This window comes from Sapajus apella, unplaced genomic scaffold (genome assembly GCF_009761245.1).
Source record: "Sapajus apella isolate SASKATOON/1434 unplaced genomic scaffold, GSC_monkey_1.0 scaffold23, whole genome shotgun sequence".
NCBI lineage: Eukaryota > Metazoa > Chordata > Mammalia > Primates > Cebidae > Sapajus > Sapajus apella.
The window spans coordinates 33,736,059-33,759,758 of record NW_022436963.1 but is presented as its reverse complement, the minus strand read 5'-3'; the positions used below and the strand labels follow the sequence as shown (position 1 = coordinate 33,759,758).

The 23,700-nt window shown below is 37.1% G+C and overlaps 1 protein-coding gene across 4 annotated transcripts in view; it reads right to left on the bottom strand.

Annotated features, from left to right (window-relative positions):
• The window catches only part of GRM7 (glutamate metabotropic receptor 7), an 878,927-nt gene that overhangs the window by 42,429 nt on the left and 812,798 nt on the right, over positions 1-23,700 (bottom strand). The window contains exons 9-10 of one of the 4 annotated variants that reach the window (XM_032289679.1): positions 17,634-17,880; positions 11,826-11,917 (exon numbers count right to left, since the gene is read on the bottom strand). In XM_032289679.1, the coding sequence (XP_032145570.1) occupies positions 11,847-11,917; positions 17,634-17,880 (318 nt within the window). In that variant the 3' untranslated portion in view covers positions 11,826-11,846. Of the gene's footprint in view, positions 1-8,092; positions 11,918-17,633; positions 17,905-23,700 lie in introns of those variants that run through there. The other 3 variants (XM_032289681.1, XM_032289680.1, XM_032289682.1) reach the window with 3 other exon arrangements.

Genomic DNA, 23,700 nt, shown 5'->3' with positions numbered 1-23,700 from the left:
CTTCAGCCATCTTTACATACTTCTACTATAAGTGGATGTATAGTGCCTGGCAAGGGGTAATTTGTTCTCCCTTCACCTTTTAACTGTAAGCCCTCGGAGGGGCTACAGCTGCTCTATCTCAGCTTTACACACACAGTTTCTCACAAGAGTAACCACTCCATAAATTAAAAGCAAACTTTTCTTTCTTTTCAGACTTAATATAACCATTTTAGTAAGCCCCACAAGGCTATTTTTTGAACACACGAAGCCTGGTTTTAAATAGAGCATTTGCAGTACCTTTATAACCCCTGCGGTAATGGCGGAACCTCCTGAATAGTTGGCACTCAAAGCCAGAAGCATAATGAAAGTGCGGAGTGGAATGCTGTTTCCTCCCTCAGACGCAAGACAGACACTCATCTTCAGCTATGCCAGCCTTCTGGCCTTGGGGAGACATACACCATGAACTTCTGTGTAGATCTAGTAATTTGCTCCTCCTTTTAAAGCCGTCTGTCTTGATTCTCCATTCTGGTTTGAACTAGATAGGGTAACAAGTGGCTACTCACTGCTGATGATCATCTGTGAGTAGAAGAAACCGAAATAATTTTGTATACTGCATTGCATATCTGAATCTTCTATAATGAGATAACTTTTTGTTGTTCTCTCTTTGGCCTAAAATTATTTTTTTCAGTTCAAAAATATTATGGCTCTTTAATGAAGAAATGCTGAGGTATAAAGAAATCAGAAGAGTTTCTAAAACTTCTGTCACTAATACCTTGCGTCATTTTCTTAGCCTTCCTGAACATTACTTTATACTTCTATAAATGAAGATAATGACACCTAACTCAGTGAGATGCCCTGAAGATAAAATGAGATGCTGAATTTGCAGGCACATAATAAAACAAAACTATAAAATGTTACATAAGGGCAAGTTGATTGTAATAGTTAATTGATGATATAATTTTTAAGTTATATATATCTTTCTTTTTGCCTATTTTGTACTTCAGGACACAAGCTCATTGAAGCTGTTTTATTGAGAAGATTTAGAAGTCAATATTTTTTTGCAATGTATAGCAGATATACAAATTCATAGAAGGAAAGACATCTTTCTTTCTCAGTCCTTTATCTAGCCATTTAACAGTTTGAGTTCTGTCTGGAATGAGACCTGAGATGCTGAGGGAGGTTTCTCTTTAGCTGTAGTGTACTCAGTCTGATTGATAGGACCGGTCTGGAACTGGGATTAAACATCTTTTGCTGGTTATTAGTAGCTTTCCATGCTAGTTTTAAATAAAAACTCTCCCAATATATAAATTGATAGCAGAAGCTCCTCTAGTCAATGTATAACATTACTAACTGTTAATGATTCACATAAAACTTCCAATCATTGAAAAATAGCCATCTTCAGCCCTCAGATTGAATTGTGTTTTCCGTCTCAAACACTTACAAAGCAACTGCCAGACAATGTTGCCACGGGCTAACCACGCACAGAAAAATATAAGACATGTCAATTTGACTTTTTGAGGAAAAAGAATTTTCCAGCTGATACCAGAATCCCAAAGCTGGCCAATCACAAGTGAAAAGTGCTTGAAAATGCTCTGTTTGAGGTTGGGTGAAGCCTCTGTTGATATCCTTGAATATTTAATTTGGCTTTTCTGCTACTGAGGAAACATGGCATGACAAGTGAATATGCACATTACTTCCATTCGGGTGGTGACTAAGAAAACCATTCTCCCTTAGACACAGGGCCTTACTGTAGTCATTCTTCATGTGCTGACCACAAACACACTTGCTATCTTGACTCTTTTTCAAGAATTAGGCTCAACTATAGAATGAATAAATAGAAAGCATTATAAATAGCTTGTGAAAGGAATTAGAGAAAACTTCTCAACTAAGAAAACATTTCTGGTAAACTATTTTTGTTAGCTCAAAGTATATATTGTACACTCTACAATATAAATGGCTTTTCACTAGAAGCTACAAAAGAAATGGTGTAAACACTCTGAGTGACCTATAAATACTCATAAGCAATGGAGAGTGTTAAAAAAAAAAAAAAAAAAGAACTCTTCTATAAAAGACGTTTTTGGGCCGGGCGCGGTGGCTCACGCCTGTAATCCCAGCACTTTGGGAGGCCGAGGCGGGTGGATCACAAGGTCAAGAGATCGAGACCATCCTGGTCAACATGGTGAAACCCCGTCTCTACTAAAAATACAAAAAATCACCTGGGCATGGTGGCACGTGCCTGTAATCCCAGCTACTCAGGAGGCTGAGGCAGGAGAATTGCCTGAACCCAGGAGGCGGAGGCTGCGGTGAGCCGAGATCGCGCCATTGCACTCCAGCCTGGGTAAGGAGAGTGAATCTCCGTCTCAAAAAAAAAAAAAAAAAAAAAGACGTTTTTATCCCTCTTTTTACCTTCTCTAAGCTATGGCTCAGCGCTGTTTAACTTTTTCTGATAATGGAAATGTTCTTTAACTTTGCCGTCCAATATGGGAGCTGCTAGCTATATGTGCCTATTGAGAATCTGAAATGTGGCTAGTCCAACTGAGGAAGAGAATGTTTAATTTTATTTAATTCTAATTAACTTAAATAGCCACAAGGATCCAGTAGCTACTGTATGGATTGACAACTATACCTCAGTTGGTGATAGTCATTAAGGAGTAACAACAAACTATTTATCATTCTCTTACATGACAAGCACTGTTTTAAGCATCATTTCACATGTATTAACTAATTTAGTCCTAATAACTGCCCCATGCAGTAGTTACTAAGATTGTACCAATTTTGCAGATGAGAAAACTGATGTACAGAGTAGGCAACGTGCCCACATCACAATCTGGAGAATGACAAAGTTGGATTTAGAATCCAGGTGTGTGGACTTAGCCTTAACCTGGGCACTAGACTGCTTCTCCATAAGATCATGGCTGATGTATTAATAGCAGTAGTTATTGAAGACTGTCACCGTTTTTACTACGTGATTGGGCAGAAAAGCATAGAAAGCAGAAGTGAAGATTTAAAAATAGTAATCTCTTTGGGGATTTCAGGGCTAAAAAAAATGTAGAGTTCTTCTGCTGAGCGACTTGATATGATTGCATAAGATTTATCAACACACTTTGCCTACAAAAGGCCAGACCTTGTGACCGACTGAGTCCAGAAAAAAAAGAATATTGAGCCAGCTTCTTATTGAGGGTTGTCATAGAAATTCAGCTTTAAACAAAGGTGATGCTATGTTTTTCTGCTCCAGTAACAGAGCTCAACAATTAGCTTCAGCTTTATTTAATCTACAACACCAGTCCAGAGAATCTCTTGAGAGAGGACCTTGATATAGCTTTCATAGTGCTAGCCTACAGTGAGGGGTGACTTCTTGGGGATGTGGTAGATGCCACTTGTGCAATAAACCAAAATAACTTTTCAAAAATCAATCATTTTAACACCTTGGAAAACACTTTGCTCTGTAAGTGATCACCATCACACCAATGCCATATTTCACATTTCTTATCAAGGGCAATTTAAAAAATAAAAAAGTTTCCCAAGCCTGGATGTGCATCAGTTTCACTGGGGAAGCTTGTTAAATACAGGTGACCTTTTGATGCCCACCAGGTTGGGGGAACAAATAATTTAAATTAGACTGACATATAAACTGAAATGTACTTTAGAAGGTTTGCTTTTGGCAAATATCTGCCATACGTAGGATTTTTAAAATTGGTCATTGGCTTTTCCTCAAATATCTGAGTGCTAACAGGTACTAATTTTTAAACATCACCATGATGGTGAAAATGTTGAATGTATTTCTGCCTAGAGTCAGGAAATTTGTGTTGTGTTATGAAATTAAATGAAGACTAAGTGTGTTTAAATGTGATTTCCCAGATAGCTCATTTGACAATACAGCGAAATTTTGGCTTTAAGGCACCGTTGCTCCAAAAATGATCAATACTAAGTAGGTTGAAGAAAAGACAGGAGATGTGTTGATATTTCAAGATGTGTTAGAAAATCCTGCAGGTTGTTCCAAACAAAAATTAGATGCAGATGGATTGCTTGACATTCTTAAACTTTATTATGTATGATACAGGAAGACAATGGTACAAGAGATCAAATAGAAGAGTATCAGATGGGAATCTCCAAAATCATTTCCTAGAGGAAATAGAAACAGAAAATCCAGTTAATTTTAGGTGACACCATCACAACATTGATGGTTAACATTTGAATAGCTATTGTGCCAAGTTCTGATCTAAGCCCTTTACCTTTATTTATTTCTCATTACTACCATGAGGTTATATTTTGCAGATAAGGAAATTGAGACAGAGAGAGATGATCTTTTCTAAAAAGTCAGCATTTTCTTGTTTGGCATTAATGATAAAGTTTCACCTGCTGAGCCCTTATTTGATCTTTTCCTATAAATGGGAATGGGTTAGAACCTCCCCCACCCCACTGCCCCACCTGAATGTTACTCTTCCTGCTGACTTGACCCAGAAAAGACTGAGAATCCAGTACCTAGGAAGAGACTGGCTTTTCAGTATTGTATCACAGTAGATCACAATAGATTACAGTAGGGATCTCTTCATCATTTGGTATCATTGATCTTTTCCTTAAATAAAGCTCCTAGACAAGATTCTACTGCACCGTGACCTCAAGAGATCTTTAGTGCAATTTCCTTAACTATGATGGAATATTGAGAGGATGTTACTGGCATGAGAACTGCCCATGACTAAACTCATGCAAATAGGATAAAGTCTCTTTCATTCATTAAGTTCATTGGTCGGCTGGGTAGCAAAGCTTCCTCAGGACACTTAGAAGGATAGACACTTGCCTCAGACAGTCGCCCGACTAGATGGCAGCTCAGGTGGTTAGTTCCAGTTGCACTTTACACCTGAATAAAAACAACAGCTCAAGTCTCAGTCTGGACTTTGGCAAACCATGGGAAATTAAATGCAAATGAAATTTGCAAACATGACAAAAACAAGGGAAAAAGGAATTAAGTTCCAAGAACAAAAATATAGCATTTTTCATGCTAACCCTAGGATACCAGCTTAATCAAATTTTCAGCTCAGAGTGATAATGACCCTTGTGGTCAGTTTCTTTACAGAGCTTTCCTATGGCAAAAGCAGAGAGAGAAGTAGGTGATGAAGGGGTGTGGGGAGTTATCTTTTCTCATTTTTGTTCCAGGGAATTGCCATTTTTTAATGCCAGCAAATCTTCTGAGTTTAATTACCTTTGCTCATGTTTCCACACCAAACTTGATTACCTGAAGCAGAGGCAAGTCTGCTTATAACCATCTGTATATGAAGACTCATGGTTTGAACTCCGAATGGCTGAACTTCATTCGGGATGACCAGTAGATGTGAAATATGATCATCAATAGATGTCAATGAATTCTGAGAACTAAACACTTCCAGCTCTAGGAGACGATGTTTTTTGTATAATAACAGGAACTACAGTGTTTAATTTTTTAGACTACCAAAAAAATCCAAGGGGAAGTGAAATTATATCTAGTGGTCTTTGCAATACTATACAAAAAAAAAAAAAAAAAAGAAAAAATAAAAGGAAGATGCATCTCACTTTGCAATGACCCTGAAGTCAGATTATGTTTCCCTCCTTGAAACCCTGGAGGACCTAACTAATCTTTAGCAAATTGAGGGCCTCTAGAATCAACTTATGAGAGCAAGAAATGATGATGAGATAGATGATGTAGACTGGGACATTTTACCCTATTCTATTCCATTTCAGAAAAATCATTAGAAAGGCCTCAGGCCACAAGACCTGCGTACAGGTGTCTACTTTGCCACTCACTGGTGTGTGTTACCAGGAGCTTAATTCACTGCTCTAGGCAATTTTTCTACCTGTCAATAAGACCTGCCTTAATGGATAGTTGGGTACATTCTAAACTTTGCAGCAATAGTGAAAATACGATGAACTTAACATAATTAATATTATTATTAAATTGCTGTAAATGACCATGATAGGCCCTTAGAAGACTGAGATAAATGAGTCTGGCCCTCCAGGGCAGTCCCATATTTAATATAAGTGCAATAAAAACCAAACTTCAATGTACCAAGGAAGATCTTTGAGAAGTTTTGTTTATTGATTTTTTTGTAGGATCTTAGCCTCTAAAGGAAACCGAATGTGTTTTCACGAGCTAAGATTAAGGGAATCTGTTCCCCTCAGTCATTATTCTATCACTCAAGACATACCCCAGAACGATTATTTGAACTTAAAATGCTTTTCAGCTTGCCAGACAGCCAGGAGCTACCTGTCGAAGTTAATCACATGTAGTGTTTCATATATCAGACGGTATGAGCCTCTCTGTCCCATAGCACCCCTGCTGAGTGACTGATAGCCTTCTCTGTCAATTTCACCAAGCCAAACGACTACTAATGATGCATCAAAAGGCTCCAGTAAACTATCTTGAAAATAGAGATTGTTGTACCTAGAGATAAGGTTGCCTGACTTTATTGGCAATCTATATATCATAGCTTCCAAATCTGAGAGTTTATGATAGACAAAAAATGTAACCAAAACAAAAGGAGAAAGGAAAGCCAATTAAAACACAGATGAGCAGAGACCAACAATGTTATTTTATGTACCCTGTCATATCTGCAGCCAGCCCTTACAAAAGAGGGTTTTCCTATATAGAATCTCATGTTACCTCTATGATACCGCATCAAGATTAGCTTATTTCCATCTTATGAAAGAGGAAACTGAGGATTGGATAGCGTGACTTATCCACAATCAGAGATCTATTGCATGATGAAGCTTATGCTATCCCATGTAACAGAGCCAGAGTGGGACTCCCACTTCAGTTTTTCCTATTCTTGACCAGAGAAAAGGATAGCACATGCAAGGCTATAACCAATACTTGCACCAACACTTACAGAAAATGGAGTTGCTGATCCATGTCATATTTTTCTAAGTGTTGGGTCAGCTCAGGAAGAACAAGCTTTGGAAATGTTTTTTCAATCCTCTTTGTGCAAGCTGAGTCCTCAGAGGTTACTATGAAAGAGGGCAGAGATATAAAGGGAGTTGAAAACTAATCTTCAACTTGAAAAGAATGAGAATAGTCATGTAGATCATAGAGAGAAATAATGATTACCTTTGATTCCTAGAGAAAGTTAATTTAAAGTGTATCCAAGTTCCATTGTACAGCCAAAAAAAAATCTGCAAAGTTGAGATACATCTTTAGTAGATGGAAACGAGAGTCACAAGGGTCACCATCTCTTGAATATTGGGAAGATGCTCATTCACAATAATTGGGGGAAAGAAAGAATTCGGAGATTAACTGATCTTGGTTTAGGATACACAGTTTTTTTTCAATGCAAATGACATTTGATAAAAGACAAATCTATCCTATATGACAGTCTTTAAGGAAATGCACTTAATAGTCAGAAAACCACCAATTGGATTGCTTATGTTTTTGTGTCTACCTGATTAAAATCCATAATTATTTGAAGCAAGTCCTGAGGATCCATGTCCAATGGAATCTTTCAAGTTCATGTTCACTTTGAAAGAAAAATGGTATAGATATCTGTGGTCTATGAAATAAAATAAGCATAAAACTTTCTTGGTTTATAAATAGGTTTAGCACAACAAAACAAATTAATTGCAGAAGCCCAGATGTAGCTCTGACACCCATTGTAGGAGCTGTACATTACAACTACATCATGTTTTTGAAACTTGTGACATCAGTTTAAATACTGTCTTTTTAGGGTTGTCTTTGTGTCCTTCTAGGCTTTATTTGGAAGAATATAATTCCACCTGCTCAGGTTGTAGAGTTGATATTTTATTATTGCTAGTAAATATTTTCTTATAAATGTTTACTGTGCACCTACCGAGTTCTAGGTAATAGGAGCCTTTGGTTTGGGAGGTATTGTACTGCATTCATTCCAAGCACATTTTCTCACAGCCTAGTGCTTACTAGCTCTTGTACTTAAAGGCACAAAGACAAAGAAGACTCAGTCTTTCTATGCTCAGTTGTTTTCTGCATTTCATTCCCTAAAGCTATCTGCCTCAAAACTCAATGGCCTCACATAACTGTTTCCTAGTACCAGAACGTGTCATACTCTCTTGTACTTCAGCTTCTTTGTGTATACTTTCCCCTACCTTGTGTGCCATTCTATATATGGCTGCCTTTATTTTTTAAGAGCAGCTCAAGCAAAGCGTACTGGATGATGCTCTCCACCTGTAGCTTGATGGTACTTGGTACCTACCTTGAGGAGGAGCCCCTGTTACCTTTGAGTCTATTACTTACCTTCGAGTCTTCCATCAGATCTAAGCTCCCTGAACGCATTGTCCCCTCCTGTCCCCGACTCCTAGTCAGTTCAAGGATGGCCCAGAGGAGAGGTGTTTGGCAAATATTTCTTTGATTGACCCAATTTAAGGACACTCACGCAGTAAACAGTCTTGACCATATAGGGCAGTGCAATGCATATAATGTAAAACTTGACATAGTTTTAGTGACTTTGAGGTATGATGTGTACATTTCTTTTATGCAAGGAACGAGAGAAGTAGTATCCATGTAAACATTCATCCATCCAGTTAAGTTGAACTCAAGTTGCAGAACCAAGACAGCAGATATCAATTGAATTTTGAAGATATGCTGAGATATCAAACCTTGGCGAGGAAATGATGGTGTCTCAGGAACCTCTTAGGCAGAGAGAAATATGCCAAAAATTTTATAGCAGCATTTATTCCCAAGGTGATTCAGTGTCAAAGGTCAGATAACATGTATTCTTTGCTATACTTATAGTGTCCCAAAGTGAAGTTTAAGTGGAGGTGGTCTCCCGTTACAGCAGAGATATCACATTGAATGTCAAAGAGGGAGAGTCCCAACATGATACTAAAACTTGCACTGCAGTTTCCAAATGCGTAGAATTGCCAAATCATCCCATTCATTATAAGAAACCAAAGATTATTAATTTGTGTAATACCATTCAATAATGGATGTCAATAATATAATTCAGGTACTTGGTATTCTCACAAGGCTTAATTATACTCTCAAAGGTTTTTAATCAAAATACCATCCTAGAATGTAAAAATTTACGTCTTAACAAAGCTTCTTTCCTGACCTGGTGATGGTGATGATACCAGGTGCATGGTGCTTTTTATTTTGTACGTAATTGCATTTCGACATAATGTCATTAGGTTGATAACACATTGCAGAGTTTAAAAATTTATAGATATTCATGTAAAGGATGCAGAAAGTATTGATTCTGCTGATGACATCTAATAACTAATACAAAGGTGAAGTGGTTCCTCCCAAGTAGCAGTGCTGCTGGGGCCTGGCCCAGCCCCAAGCTCACCTCTTAAGCTCCCAAGAAAACCCTGATGCTCCTGCTCCAGGGGAGACCTTTTCCCTTTAGAGGTTCAGTGTCCAGGGAGCTCTATGATTGTGTGAATGAGGTCTTTGTCACATGAGAGTGCTTTTAAACAGAGGCATGTTATGGAATGCATTTTCAAACCAGGCTTAAGTTATGTTCCATCTGAATTTGAACCTACTTCCTTCAAATCCCTATAAGCAAATGTTTGAATTCCTGTATATAGCGTGACTTTGTTGGGACATGGTACCCGACACTGAGTTTTAATAGTGCAGTAGTATGAAAGTTTACTCCTGAATCTATGGTTATCTTTTTACTGTTTTGTCTCCCTGAAAGCAATCACTTAGAAATGGATTTGAACACATAGCATTAAGAGACTTCTTTCATTGGTCTCACAAGTTTACTAGTCTAATATTGACCTGAACAAGTAAATCATCTGCTCTTTGAATTCATGTAATTTAAACCAACTTCTATTCCAAATTATTTTGAAATAGTTCCACAAAATATTTATCATTACTTTCTAAAGCCATATTTAAATTGGTCAGAAAAGGAGACCAAATACAACTATTATTTGTATTTGGAATACCATTTCAAAACAAAGATGAGAAGAAATAGAATAATAAACTAATAGAAGCCCTACGATATCAGCATAGGAAACAGACCAGTCCACATTATTAAGCAATTATTCCTCTCTCTTGATGTGACTTGCTTTCTCTCATCAAAATCTCTGAAGTAAGACAATTCTAGCTAACAGTTTGAATTTACTTCTAACCTGCATATCCTGAAAGTATTTTTTAACTAAAAGGTTGACTTAAAATATTTTCATCTGACTCCCTTTAAACCAAAAGGGATCAACTTAGAAAAGAACAAAAGAGAATTTTTAATGGATTGAGATTAAATCTATCATTTTTACCCAGGGAAAATCCCTTCTTATTTAGTCTCAGTCAGTCTCATGTAAAAAAGACTATTAAAGTGATGAGCTACAGTGTTTTGACAAGCACTTGTACTGCAAAAAACTTGAAATCTCACTGGAGTACAGTTACATATTAACTAGGAGAAAAGAATGCCCTATTTAAAAACTAGGACAGATCATGTTGATAAGGAAAAAGGAAATACCTATCTGAACAATATACCCTAAATTAAAGGCCGAGTTACTGGCATCCATCTAAAGTCAACAGAAAATGTAATTACTCTTTGGAATTACACTTATCCTGTCTTACCATGCTAAATGGATAAAAGAGAGAGAGAGCAAGATATTATTTGTATTTAGAATACTATTACACAAACAGAGATGAGAAGAAACAGAATGGTGATCTGATAAAAGTGTCATGTTATCAATGTAGGAAAGAGAAAGACTAGTCTACATTATTAAGCAATATTTTTCCCCCTCCTGCGGCATGACCTCACTGCTTACTCTTTTGGAATCTTTCTAGAGACAGGGCTCGATATTTTGTAAGTGCAATAGGAGGTTGAGAGAAAATCAAAAAAGAATTTTTTATTCAAAGCTACCACATGACTCTAATAACTTACTCCATGTTCTCTACTATATATTTTACATTGTTTAGAATGCCCTGTTCCATGTGGATGAGAATGCTTGCCATAGCAAATGTTATTTTCCACTGTCTTGTAATATTGCTTAGGCTGAAACAGGGTGAGGATAATATTCTTTCAGAGTATATATTCTTGAGTGAGAGCCTAAAGCAATATAGAAGCATCTGTGGTGAATCCATTATTATTCTTAGGCTAGCCCACTCATGTGGCTGGTTCACACATCACACAATACAACATAATTTTCTCTAATTTATTTATTTGAACACCCTTGGTATTTATAGGTATTTCTTGAGTGTGACCAATATTGAAACTAACCTTTAGACCCTTGTGGTCTGACCCTTTCTCTACCTTTGTGTGATGACTAAAGTTGCTTCAGTGTTTGTCAAAGGCAGAACTATGAGCCACAAATCGTCATCAACATATCATCAATCCAGAACAGTAAACCTATTTATTTTCTGCAGAGAAGGAACCAAGACAATTTTGGGTTAATGATGGTAAGGCCATTTGCTGCTATTTCCATGGATGCTTTTCTGGGAATATATATACTTCTTCGAATGTATTTAGTAAAAATAAACCAGAACAAACATTTTACTAAGATTGCATTTATTAAGCATCCCCCTTCTCTCCTTGTAGGTTTTCCACATTGCCTTCTAAACCCAGAGTAGAAAATCATACATTGAGAAATAGCTTCTCACCATGGTAGTTTTAAAGTAGAGAATGTGTCAGAATGACTAGCACCAGTTCTCTGAAATTACTGCCTAGTTGTTCAGGAAAAACAAATATGTACATACTCATAAACACGTCCTTTAGAAAATTAAGCAAGCATATTACCAGTAGCAGCTGCTGGCACTAAGCTTATAAAACAGATCATCTTTCAAAATTCATTTCTTCCTATAGACATACTTTCAGGTAATCATGCAGTTTCCACTGAGACATTTCTAATTCTCATTGGAGACAAGAACATATAAATAAATAAGAATTAGATTGTTTTCTTACCTTTTGGAAAGCAGTCAAAAGCTATACTGTTGGTGGGATAGTGTACCAAGTAACAGACTTTTGTACACTCTTTCTTACTGGTGGTATACAGTCTACAGGAAAAGTAAATATATAGGTATGTATAAAATAAATGTGCAGACAATATTACTTATTATTATTTTCCTTTTGGGAAAAGGCTGCGATAGAGACCATACACATTATGCCCACTCTTTTGGTGGGTTCAATAGCCTTTGGTAGACCAGGTCACCTCAATTCAGGTACCTCTGAACATGGGAGTACTGGTGCCTCTTGAGTTAAGGGAGTTGGGTTTTACTTGATTGAGTTAGAACAGCTGTGGGAACCAGCCCAGACATAATTTATCTATCTGCTCAGAGCATTATTTTCTTCCTGTTGCCAGCCCTTTTTTCTCAGCCTAGTCCAGATATACTTTGCAGCCTGTGTGGTTAGTCCAAAAGGATGAAACAAGTAACATAATGTTGAGAATGTTAGGGATCCAAACAAATGAAGAAGCAAAACAAAACAAGAACCATAACAAATTAACACAGCACAGAAGTGTGTTCTAGAATTTTCTAGGCACCATTATTTCTGTAGAGTTTTGGTGCCCACATCCATTTTCCAGCAGTCTGCATTGTTGTTGTTGTTTTTTAATCACGTACCTCCTTATATTGACAGTTTTATTTTATGTAATAAATTTATTTGGTTGATAACAGCACAAATTGTTAGTTATGTATTTTCCTTATAGTAGATGCAAAAATGGTAGGGCAAGAAGAACACCATCAGAATACAATTCCATATTTTAAATACCTTATGTTATATTTTAGTTGCAAATTGTTATTCTTCTAACATGTGCTTCATCGTACAACATGTCAATTGACTTCAACCAGTCTTTTATGTAGTATACACCCAGTCTCTCTCCCAGAGTGAGTTCATCAGTCATACATCTCCACATTCAAGAAAAGGGTGTGTCCCTCGCTGTCCACCCACCTACCATCTCTAGTTGCTGCTGACCTGCCAGAGTAAACTCTCTATATCTAGCTAAGGTCCTTGAAGTATTTCTATGCACTGCTTGCAGGGCATTAGCTTAGAAAATGGATGGTAGCTTAAGACAAAGGTAGCTTAGGGCCAGGCCTCTCTTCACTGTGCACTGTGATCTGTTACCAAAGAAAGCATGAGAGCCAAAGACAATTTACAGAGCATCTTCTAGTTGATAGCAGTCCAGGTGAAGAAGGCTGCAGTTCTTATCCACCCATCCCAATAAAGCCATGCTGCCTCTTAGTTAATATTATCTATCCAACTTGAAAAGGATTGTTGTGGCCATCCATAAGCCATAGCCCAAGCACAACCATGGCATCTTGTTTATCTGGCATCTACAAATTGGCCATGAACATACATCTACCAAGTGAACTGTAGAAAGTGCAGGGAAACATGCCAAATTCAGGATGCAGGTGGGAGAAACAGTTTGGGGGGCCCTTCTTCTTAGACAGGAATGTGAGAAAGCATCATCTTGGCCAGATAGAAAGCTATCCAAATGAGGCCAGGTTCTTTGAAACTTCTAGCCATGGAAGTCTTATTTGCATAAATAAAATTCTGTAAGTAGCTGAGCTACAGCCTTATGCCCTCTGAGCTTGCTATTTTTCAATCTAAGTGCAGGGACCAGAAAGCATTGGCCCAACTCTGGATATCTAATATGCCAGCAGTGTACAGATACATTAAAATTTTGAGATTTACTTTTTGTTTATTCTACATATAATGGAGTTTTTCTTTCATACAATGGACTGTTAGCTAAGGAAGCAAACTAAAAGGATAATTACATTTCTTGAGGAAAAAAATATGGTAGTTTAAATGCCTGCCCATATTAAGTCAGCAAGCAAATTCATTTTTATGTAGACATGTAGTTGCAGTGTGGAGTTGGATGAGTAGAAGCATGCATGCACCAGATGGCAAACTGCAATGATGGAGCAGAGCTGTTAAAAATGAAAACACTGAAGATTGAAATACACTGAGACTAAGTGTTTAGAGCAACAATGAATAAGAGGACATTTCTGTTCCACTATTTACTTTGTAGCTCATAGTATAAACTCTACTTCCTCTCAGACACCCTCCCTCAGAAAATATTCTACAGAATTTGCCCATTAGACAAATTCCCTTTTTCAAGTGCATGGGCTGTTTTTCTTTGTTTTTAAGCAGTCAGCTTAAATTCAGCAAATAATGTAATTCATCTTGGTTACCAAAGTTTAGATATGGGAAATAATTTTAGCTATATTTGGTATTAGAATATTATGATGTTACCTAGTGTAGCATAGTCATGTCTGTTTTTATTAATTGATTTTTCACTATTGTTCTTTTCCTATATACATGCATTTTTGCATTGCTGGGGACTGGTTTTCCAAATGTCATTGCTGTCTATGATGTTACTTTTTCCTTATTAGCAGCTCCTTTTGAGATCATTTTAAATGACTATATGTTGTATGTTTGTGTCATCTCAAATGCTTTATATTTTTGAGTTGACTTTGTCCTAGAACAGTATCATTGCGAAAACTTTGTAAGCTATATCCAATGTGGACTCAAATTGAGTGTCCTAGAATAAAATCCTTGTCAATTTCTAGAGCTACACTGTCCAACACAGTAGGCACAGCCACAAATGTGTATTTAAATGCACTATAAATAAAGTTTATGTAATTAAAAACTAAGTAAAATAACAAATGTATTTTTTCAGTTGATTAGTCATATTTCAAGTGTTCAACAGCCACATGTGCTAGTGCTTACTCTATTAGATAGCGCACACGTAGAACATGACCATCACTGCAGAAAGTTCTGTTGGACAGCTTTGGTGCAGATAAGGTCTTTGGATTCTTTTTTGGGACCTTTGAGAGCTGGGTCATCAGAAACCCCAATGTTTGGAGGTACATGAATCTCCTCCTATGATTCGGCAAGTATCTAGTTAAAGTTTTCATGGTATTTTAGGGTGTGTCTACACAATAACAAAAGAGCTAAAGCAATTAGAAAATCTTTTCAATTGGTGGTGAGAAAAAGGCTCTATTTTATTTTATTTTATTTTTCTGAATTGTTTACCTTGGCTCTATGTAGACACTAGAACAACAGTAACAACAAAAAGCCCAATGAAACTTTTTCAGGGGCCGAGATACCAAATGAATTCCAAATGGAATCACTGGAATACAATTTTTGAATTAATCAGATGAGGCCTCTACCTGGGCAGCCTTCTTTGAGCTCAGGTTACTCTTGTCTTTGTAGACAACACAAGCAGTAATACATTTTACCATATGTTTAAAGAATCTCCCACCAAGCATCATCATATTCTGCATATACAAACTATATTACTAAATAAGGAAACCAAAAGAGTAATTTCTGCATTCGAATTTTGACATGCCATTCATATTCTAAGAAACAGAGGAGCAAAGAGGAACAAGCGTGGGTTGAAAAGTCAGACCTGGGTTTTAGTCCAACGTCTGCTGTTAACTACATGTGTGGCTTTGGTAATGTCACTTAATCTTGTGAAGCCTAAGTTTCTTCAGTAAAATGAGCATAACAATTTCTATTCTACAGATGTACTGTGAGTAGTAAGTGAGATCTTCCACACAAAGCATTCTGCATAATGCCTATTTCAAAGAGTACCTTAGGTTAGCATTTAGCATTTTACCAAGCAACATCATACCCCAAAAAGTCTCGACAAGGATTGCACCTCATAATTAAATAGCAAGAGTTGTAATGTTTTTTGAAAGTTAATAATTCTGAAATAGCATAGTATTGAATTGTCTAAATTCTAAACCTCTAATTTGGTCTTTTTTTCCCCAGTACATATAGGCTTCCAATTATGTTTTCTGCTTATTGACTTTAAACAATATCTAGTTAAATTTTGTGTGTGCTTGTGTACAAAAATAAAGCTGTTATTGGAATATTTGTAAGATAAGGGTTTCGTGAAATGCAAATTTGACCAGACAGCCTATAATAAAAAGCCACTAATTATAAATATACAGGTATATTTATTAATACAGGTTTAGGTATAATACATACACATATGTTCATGTAAATTCTTCTTCTGAGTAATTAGTTTTGTCTACCCCATGGTGTTTAATCTACATTTAATTGCACTTTTATATCTACTATATCTTAATAAATTACACTGAAATTTATTTCTAAGCAAATTTTTTTTCCCTCTTTAGGAATAGAAGGACATTGACATTTAGTTGATATAGTATTTTCTAGAAATAATATTTTATACACTTATGACATAATTCTTATCTCTTTTATACATAATTACATTGAGTTTTAGAAAAGTTCAGTGACTCTTAAAGCCACACAGCTGGTAAATAAAGTGGTTTAGATTTGAACCCAGGTATGTCTCAACCCAAAGCCTCTTCCTGCATCACACTGAATGCCACAGCAATTCACCATCCACTTGCCCTCCTCTCAATGGACCACTTTCTCTGGGGACACAACAGAGCCTATCATTCATTCTGTTCCTCCCTTGTCTAAGTACGTTCCTTTAGCCTTGTCCTAGGATCTCTTCTGTCAAAAAGTCAAAGTGGAGCCCATGATGTTGTTAATTAACTTTGTTACTTTGTCTACATATTTTCAAAGTATTTCACAACATTCACTCAACTACTCATAAAGAGAGATGGGCCAAAATCATAGATCTTTGTGTAGTATTTGTCAGGATCAAACCCAGTTGGCTTCTTGGTTTTTAAAGATCTCTCTCTTATTTGCACAGCAACAAGGATTTCCTCAAGAGTATTTAAAATTGAGACTTCCTTCTGTTTGGCATTAAGCCTTTGACAACAAGATTAACTTATAACTGAAATGTAATATGTCATGAATGACTTAATGAATAACCTGAAATCCCTTCTGCCTTAAAAACAAGAATTATCACAAATATTTCAATCTATATCATTCTACATGCAACTAGCCAAAATATTCCTGGAAAACAAATCTTAGAACTAGTATTTTAAATCAAAAATTTATTCTTATCACCATATTGTTAGTAAAGTTAGCAACTGGGAATCCTAAGCATTTAACCTTTGAGCTTGTCTGGTCTTGTGTTATTTACAAAGTGATAGCTATGCATCCATTTACCTGGGCACATCTGCAGGCATGACTAAAGGCTGCTAGGGTTTGGCAGATGTGCCAAATAATAGCATCTTAAATTCAATGTTTTTTCCTTACTTCCCTAAGGTTTGTCTTGCACAGAATACAGCTCTCCTCCAGTGATGTGGTAGATGTTTCTCCCACAGGACGATGCCATTATCATGGTAGTTGTCTGGCCCTGTGTAACTGGATTAAAGTTTGACAAATTTTTCCAATGTTTTATATGTTTGTTTCTAGAAGACCAACTTAGTAAAAAAAGTAGCTTTCTCAACATGCATGTGCTAGGGGAAAAAATATGCTTCCAAAATTCTTATTTATTCTAATTTTATTTCTGTGGATACAGTTCATTAAGTATGGAAGTTTCCCTAACAGAAAGTTGTTTCCTTAGAGGAAGGGTGCAAGAACGAGCAATCTGATAGGTACATTTATGTCAGTTGGAGGATTCAGTACCAGAGGACAAGCAGCAAGGGAAGGGGGAGGCTTCACACTTCTGAAGCAGAGCCTCCAAAAGCTTCTTTCCAACAAGGAACAAAAAGAAAAGGAATGAGTCAAACTCAAAAGAGCAAAAGTTAGCGTTCACCAAGGCAAACCACTCCATAAGACAAGAAGGGTCACAGTATTTCTCCAGAGAGGCAAACACACCCCACATCTTCTAGAGCTTCCTGATGCAGGATGGGAAGATGAAAGAAAAGGAGAGTTACTTACTGTTTGGGTCTACGTTTTCACAGAGCTCTGTCTTTGCCTCACCGTTGGGTCTGTCACTGGGTTTGTGTGACAGCCTCGATGACATGGTGGCTGCTGTGACTACCGCCTTGAAGCTTCGCTTCCGTTTCTGGACATTGAGTTCAGGGTGAAAAATGATGATGTACACTTTCGGCATATATAGCATCCCCAGCGCCACTGATGCACTTAGGTTCATGGAGATTGTAAGTGTGGTAGTTTGTATGTAGAGCTAGGAGACACAACACACAAGGCACTATTACAAATAAAATGACCGCAGAGGGAGTCTGAACACTTAAAATGACGTCAAGAACGACTACGGCTAGGAGATAAAGCAATCTTCAGGGCATTTTGATGAAGACACAATGACTCTGCACAGTTATTAAAGCGTATATGCATATATTAATTGATTAAATGCCACTGGGTGAATCCATGCACATGCTTGCTGTGGAGGAGTCTATATTAAATTTCAGAGTAGACCTTTAATCATATTTGAAGGACTTTTAGTCAGAGTGGCAGCTAAATATGAAGACCATAGAAATCTGTAATCTTGATTAAGGTGTAGTTAGCTTTTATCCTTCATACATATAAAAGAGGGTTCACACTCCATGATTTCTTCCTACATCGAGATTCTGGGGTCTTTTGAGAAGTCTTTATCTTATGTCTTTTTTGTATTGTTCTTTAGAAAAGTATTCCTTTACCGTACCTGCTGAGTAATGAGTTGAGTTTCTCCAAAAGCTCAGACTGTCTTACCTAATTCTGTCTTAGAAAACACAAATGACAAGTGAACAAATCTAGTAATCTAGTGATGTTGTCTTGTCCACTCTTTATATTGTCAAATTACTGATGGGATGCAAAATTTTATTCTGGAGTTGGGTGATTTGTAGTTTGGATGGTGCCCCTATTTCTGTCCTTGTCTCCTTTCGTTTCCTCCAGAAATCAGTAGATCAACTAATTGCTTGCTGTCCAATGTGTCAGATCATTGCTTAGGCTGTAAATATGAAAAAGTGATGGTAGAAGGATGTAGGGAGGTGTATGATCCTTAAGAGTAAAGCTACAGACAACTTGCCTTGGTCTAGTTGTCTACAACATGCCCTACCATGATCCAGACCCCCCACCGCCCCCACTCCCAATGTGTTCAGGCACATTTGTGTTTTGCATGACTTTTAAAGGCTATTTAAATGGAACAACCAGCAACCATTGCCTTTCTGTCCACGGAAATCCTAGTTCCTTGACAACATATTCAACTATGGTATTCCACAACTATGCCTTCTCTTTGATCTGATGATAAAAGCCCAATTCTTAAGGGAGTTCACAAGGGCCCTCATGGTTTGTGCTTGCCTGCTTTTTTAGACTAATTGTCCACCATTTCCCACCTCCCTGACTCCCAGTCCCCTGCTTTGCCTTCCCAGGGCTCCATCCATTTGGGCTATCCTCTAGCTAGCAAATAAACTGTACTCATTCAATCACAGAACTTTGCTGCATGCCCCTTTGCTTTACTTTTGTTTTCCTATATATGGAATGCTCCTCCGTTTCTTCTTAGTACCCATCCCAGGCTGCCTTCACTCACAGCCTCAAATCTAGGCCAGCTTCTTTACTGATGCACTCTCAAAGGACTTCTTGAGATCATTTGTCTCAGTTGTAATTATGAACTCAGAACCTTGATCATTTTTTTGTCCCTTGTTTCTGCTAGGCCTTAAGTTCCATGAAGCCAGGATCTGTCTCTCTGGGGCACTATTATGTCTGCGAAGAAGGCCCTTGATAAACAAACAATGGATAGGCTCATGTGTTTGTCTAACTGACACCTTTTTCCTAGCTATACCTCAGTGGTTAAACAGCCTATCTTTAAATATCCAAAAACTTCCATCAGACCTATTGGCTGCCTGGATATTTCTGATCTTAATTATTCAAACTGAGGCTCCAGTGAAATCAAAGACAACTTTGCCACCTTGTCTGGAAAGAACACAGTTTTCCAGCTAACATTAGTTTGAATATGTATGTCTCCAAATAGTTAAAAGGAGCTGCCAGCTGCTGAGTATAACACATAACGAATGTAAAATAGAAAGAAAAAACGTTGAATAAATGGTTGTTCACATTGTGAATTAGTTCATATTTTAAATTTCATATTTCCCTACTAGCATACCTTTAGACTTTTAATGTCATTCCACCCTGCCAGCCTACACTGTTCAAGAAAGGCTTAACATGGTCACAGGGCTTTATAGACATAGAAAATTTTTTCACCACTATCAGTGTACTTACGGGAGCCTTGCAAACTATGGCTTAGTTCAAAAAGGAAAGAGATGTCAACAAAATTATGGGATCTTAGGTTTTGTTTGTGTTTCTCTGCTCATGAGTGAATTTTGCAGTTGATGAAATTATTCAGAGTTCTTATTTCATTATTTATATATAATTATAAATTATACAGACATATATGCTTATGTATGTTGGTATGTGTGTATACATATGTTTTCTTTTTTCAACTTTTAGATTTGGGGGAACATGTGCAGGTTTATTACATGCGTATATTGTGTGATGCTGAGGTTTGGCCCAATATTTACTTTTTCAACCCTTATCCCCTCTTCCATCAGCCCCCATTGTCCATTGTCATCTTTATGTCCACGAGTACCCCATGTTTAGCTCATCCTTATAAGGAAGAACATGTGGTTTTTGATTTTCTGTTTGTGTTAACTGGCCTAGGAAAATGGCCTACTATAGCTCAACATGGTTTTGTTCTTTTTTATGGATGCATAGTATTTCATGGTATATATGTGCCACATTTTCTTTATCTAATCCTCTGCTGCTTCCATGTTGCTGCTGTTGTGAATAGTGCTGTGAGTGCACGCATCTTTTGATAGAATGATTCGTTTTCTTTTGAATATATACCCAGTAACATACATACTTTTTCTTTAACAAAGACTACTAAGTAATTTAGAACTCTACAACTATGATGTTTATTTTATGAAGTGTTTAGTTTCATCATTTTTAAACTAGAGACCATCAAGACTTTGTTTTTTGTTTGGAAAATTTTGCAGTCTCTGGTGACACATCAGAAGTATGTTGAAAACCAAAATAAACTTCACTAATCACAGTTTTTCTACAGCCCCTCCACCCCTGAATCCTCTTTACACAGCATACTGGATAGGAATATAGATTCTAGAGCTAGTCTACCTGAGTTCAATTCTCATTTACTAGTTTTGTGACCTTGGACAAATTACTTCTCAGATTCTACATCTGCAAAATGGACATAATAATAGTACCTACCTCAGAATGTTGTCTTGCTTGATGATTAAATATGTATTTGTAAAGTGTTTAGTATAGGATCTAGCACATAGTATTATTAATAAGTACCATGAAAGTATTTTTTAAAAAGTACAGTCACACATCACTTAATGACAGAAATGTGTTCTGAGAAATGCATTATTAGGTAATTTGTTATCGTGCAACCATCATAGTATACTGACACAAATCTTGGTGGCATAGCTTACTAAAGTCAGGCTACAAACCTTCACAGCATGTTACAAGACTGAATCCTGTAGGCAGTTGTAACAATGGTATTTATGTATCTAAATATAGTTAAACATAGGCCAGGTGCGGAGGCTCATGCCTATAATCTCAGCACTTTGGGAGCCTGAGGTGGGCAGATTACCTGAGGTCAGGAGTTCAAGACCAGCCTGGCCAACATGGTGAACCACCACCCCCCACCCTGGTTGTGGTGGTAGGTGCCTGTAATCTCAGCTACTTAGGAGGCTGAGGCAGGAGAATCGCTTGAATCTTGGAGGCAGAGGTTGGAATGAGCTGCGATCACACCACCTCACTCCAGCCGGGGGAACAGAGTGAGACTCTGTCTCAAAACAAATAAAATGATTATACACACACACACACACACACACACACACACACACACACACACATACATAGAATAAGTACTGTACAAATATATTATAATCTAAGGGACCACCATTGTATGTGCAGTCCTTTGTTTATCAAAATGTCATTATGTGGCACGTGACTGTATGTAGGTATGATGGCTGAGAAGGCTTCAGTCTACAGAGATCTTAGAGGTATTGGTCCACAGGGAGCTGCTGCTACTAAGCCTAGAAGAGAAGATAGGCCACTGACTCTTTGGCTTTTGGTGAGGTGGGAGGCTCACATTGAAGTTATGAGTTTTCATCCCAGCATCTTTTTAGTACATTCTTTCAGTAAATTATAGCATATCTATATTTATTCTTATGGTTCTTCTTATTTTACCTGATGCTTATTGTATAATGTACTGCCCTGTTTAAGCTTAGGTATTTCACATCACTTTCTTTTATTTGTAATTTCTTTAGAAATGTAAAGAAGTTGGTGATCATTATCAGTTCCTTTTGTCAAAGTAGAGGTAAAGGGGTTCTTATGTACACTGTTTTACTGAGACCAGCCTCTCCACCAGAGCTGTCCTCCAACTGAACCTAATCCAGTTTTGGATGTCCGAGGATCATTCCCAAAGGAAAAAGGAGGTTCCCCACCCTGGCCAATTATGGATGACCCAGGCCTGTGGGAAGGACATAGACTGCCTTGGAATTTCTACATCTTGATAATTAAGCCCTAATTTTATCACCAACCTAAATGCATTTTCAGAACCTAGTTTCCACTCCTGGGTCACATATGGCTTGTCTAACTTAACCCACTATGCAGAATTTAGGTCAAATAACTAAAGAACATTAGGTAAGGAATTCAGAGCCAGCCAGCAGTGAGTTACGTACAATGTTCTAGAATAGCTTTCTTAAAAGTCTGATGTGCGGAACCCATAGCTACGACTATTCTGTTTTTCAGTTTTCTGAAGTGTAAAATGAAAATCATAATAGTTTGTATCCCATCTGGTCATTGTGAAAAAGTAACTGATTAATATATGAAAATTGTTTAGCAGAGTGCCTGGAAAATAAGTATTCATGAAACGTTATCTGCTAATATTTATGTTCTGCCAGGCTAGGTTTCTGGGGTTTAGATCTAAGGATAAGGTTTCCACTGTAACCACTTTTATATATTTCAAATTTTTATGTATAGGTTGTTGATTAAGTTATAGTGTTTATAAAATCCACTCCTATTCATGTCTAGCCAGATAGAAATGTACCAGCAAATAGACTATTGGAGTGCATAGGGATGTGGTGAATTCAATGCCAGGCAAAGCTCAGTTGAATCTGCTCCCTGGCCTTTTCTCATCTTGGCCTAAATAGTTCATTGTTGGATATAATATGAATGCATACGATGAGATGCCTTTATTGCTTTATAAGATGATATAACATTTAGTGCTAGCTGAGCTCCTTGTCTAATTTTCAGTTGCTAAGATGTTAGATAGTGCTCACAGCCAACTCTGGAGTTTGCCAGCTCTCCTGTGTAGGTTTCAGAATCAGTTTAATTAAAGAATATTTTGAGAGATTTCAAGGAAAGCTGTTAATAGTTGTAATAATGGTGGGTCTTCAACTTTGAAAACCAGAGTATTGTTAGTACTATTCAAGAAAACAAAAAGGAAGTCATGAAAAAAAAATTTACAGGGCACAGAGATAGATATAAGACTAGAACTATCAGGAAAAAAGCAATTTCACATTTTTGTGAAATCATCTTATTTCTACTGATGTCTTTAGTAATTATTATATTTTATAAAAATGAGCTAACAATAAATGAATACTAATGAATTGCCACTTTTATCTATATAAAAATTAATTTACTCAGAAAAGTGTTATGCGGCTATTTGGTGGTGTCAAAACATTGGGCTAGGGGATGATTAATGCTTGACCGTGTTTGGTAAATCACTGTTAACTGTTGTTTTCAGGTAGGCTGTATATGAAATACCTTACTTTTCCACTACTTGTACATTCATTCATTTATGGGTTTTCCATTTTTAAAATTTTTTTAGTTTGGGTGAAGAACTCATGATGCACTATTTGCTTCCTAAATCGTTTCTTCATAGTGTACATTTTCTCTTGCTTTTCCTTCCTCTTGTAGTGCCCTCTGCTCACTGCTCGGCCCCTGATACTCTGCATATATGTGATGCTCAATCTACAGGCATCCTCTG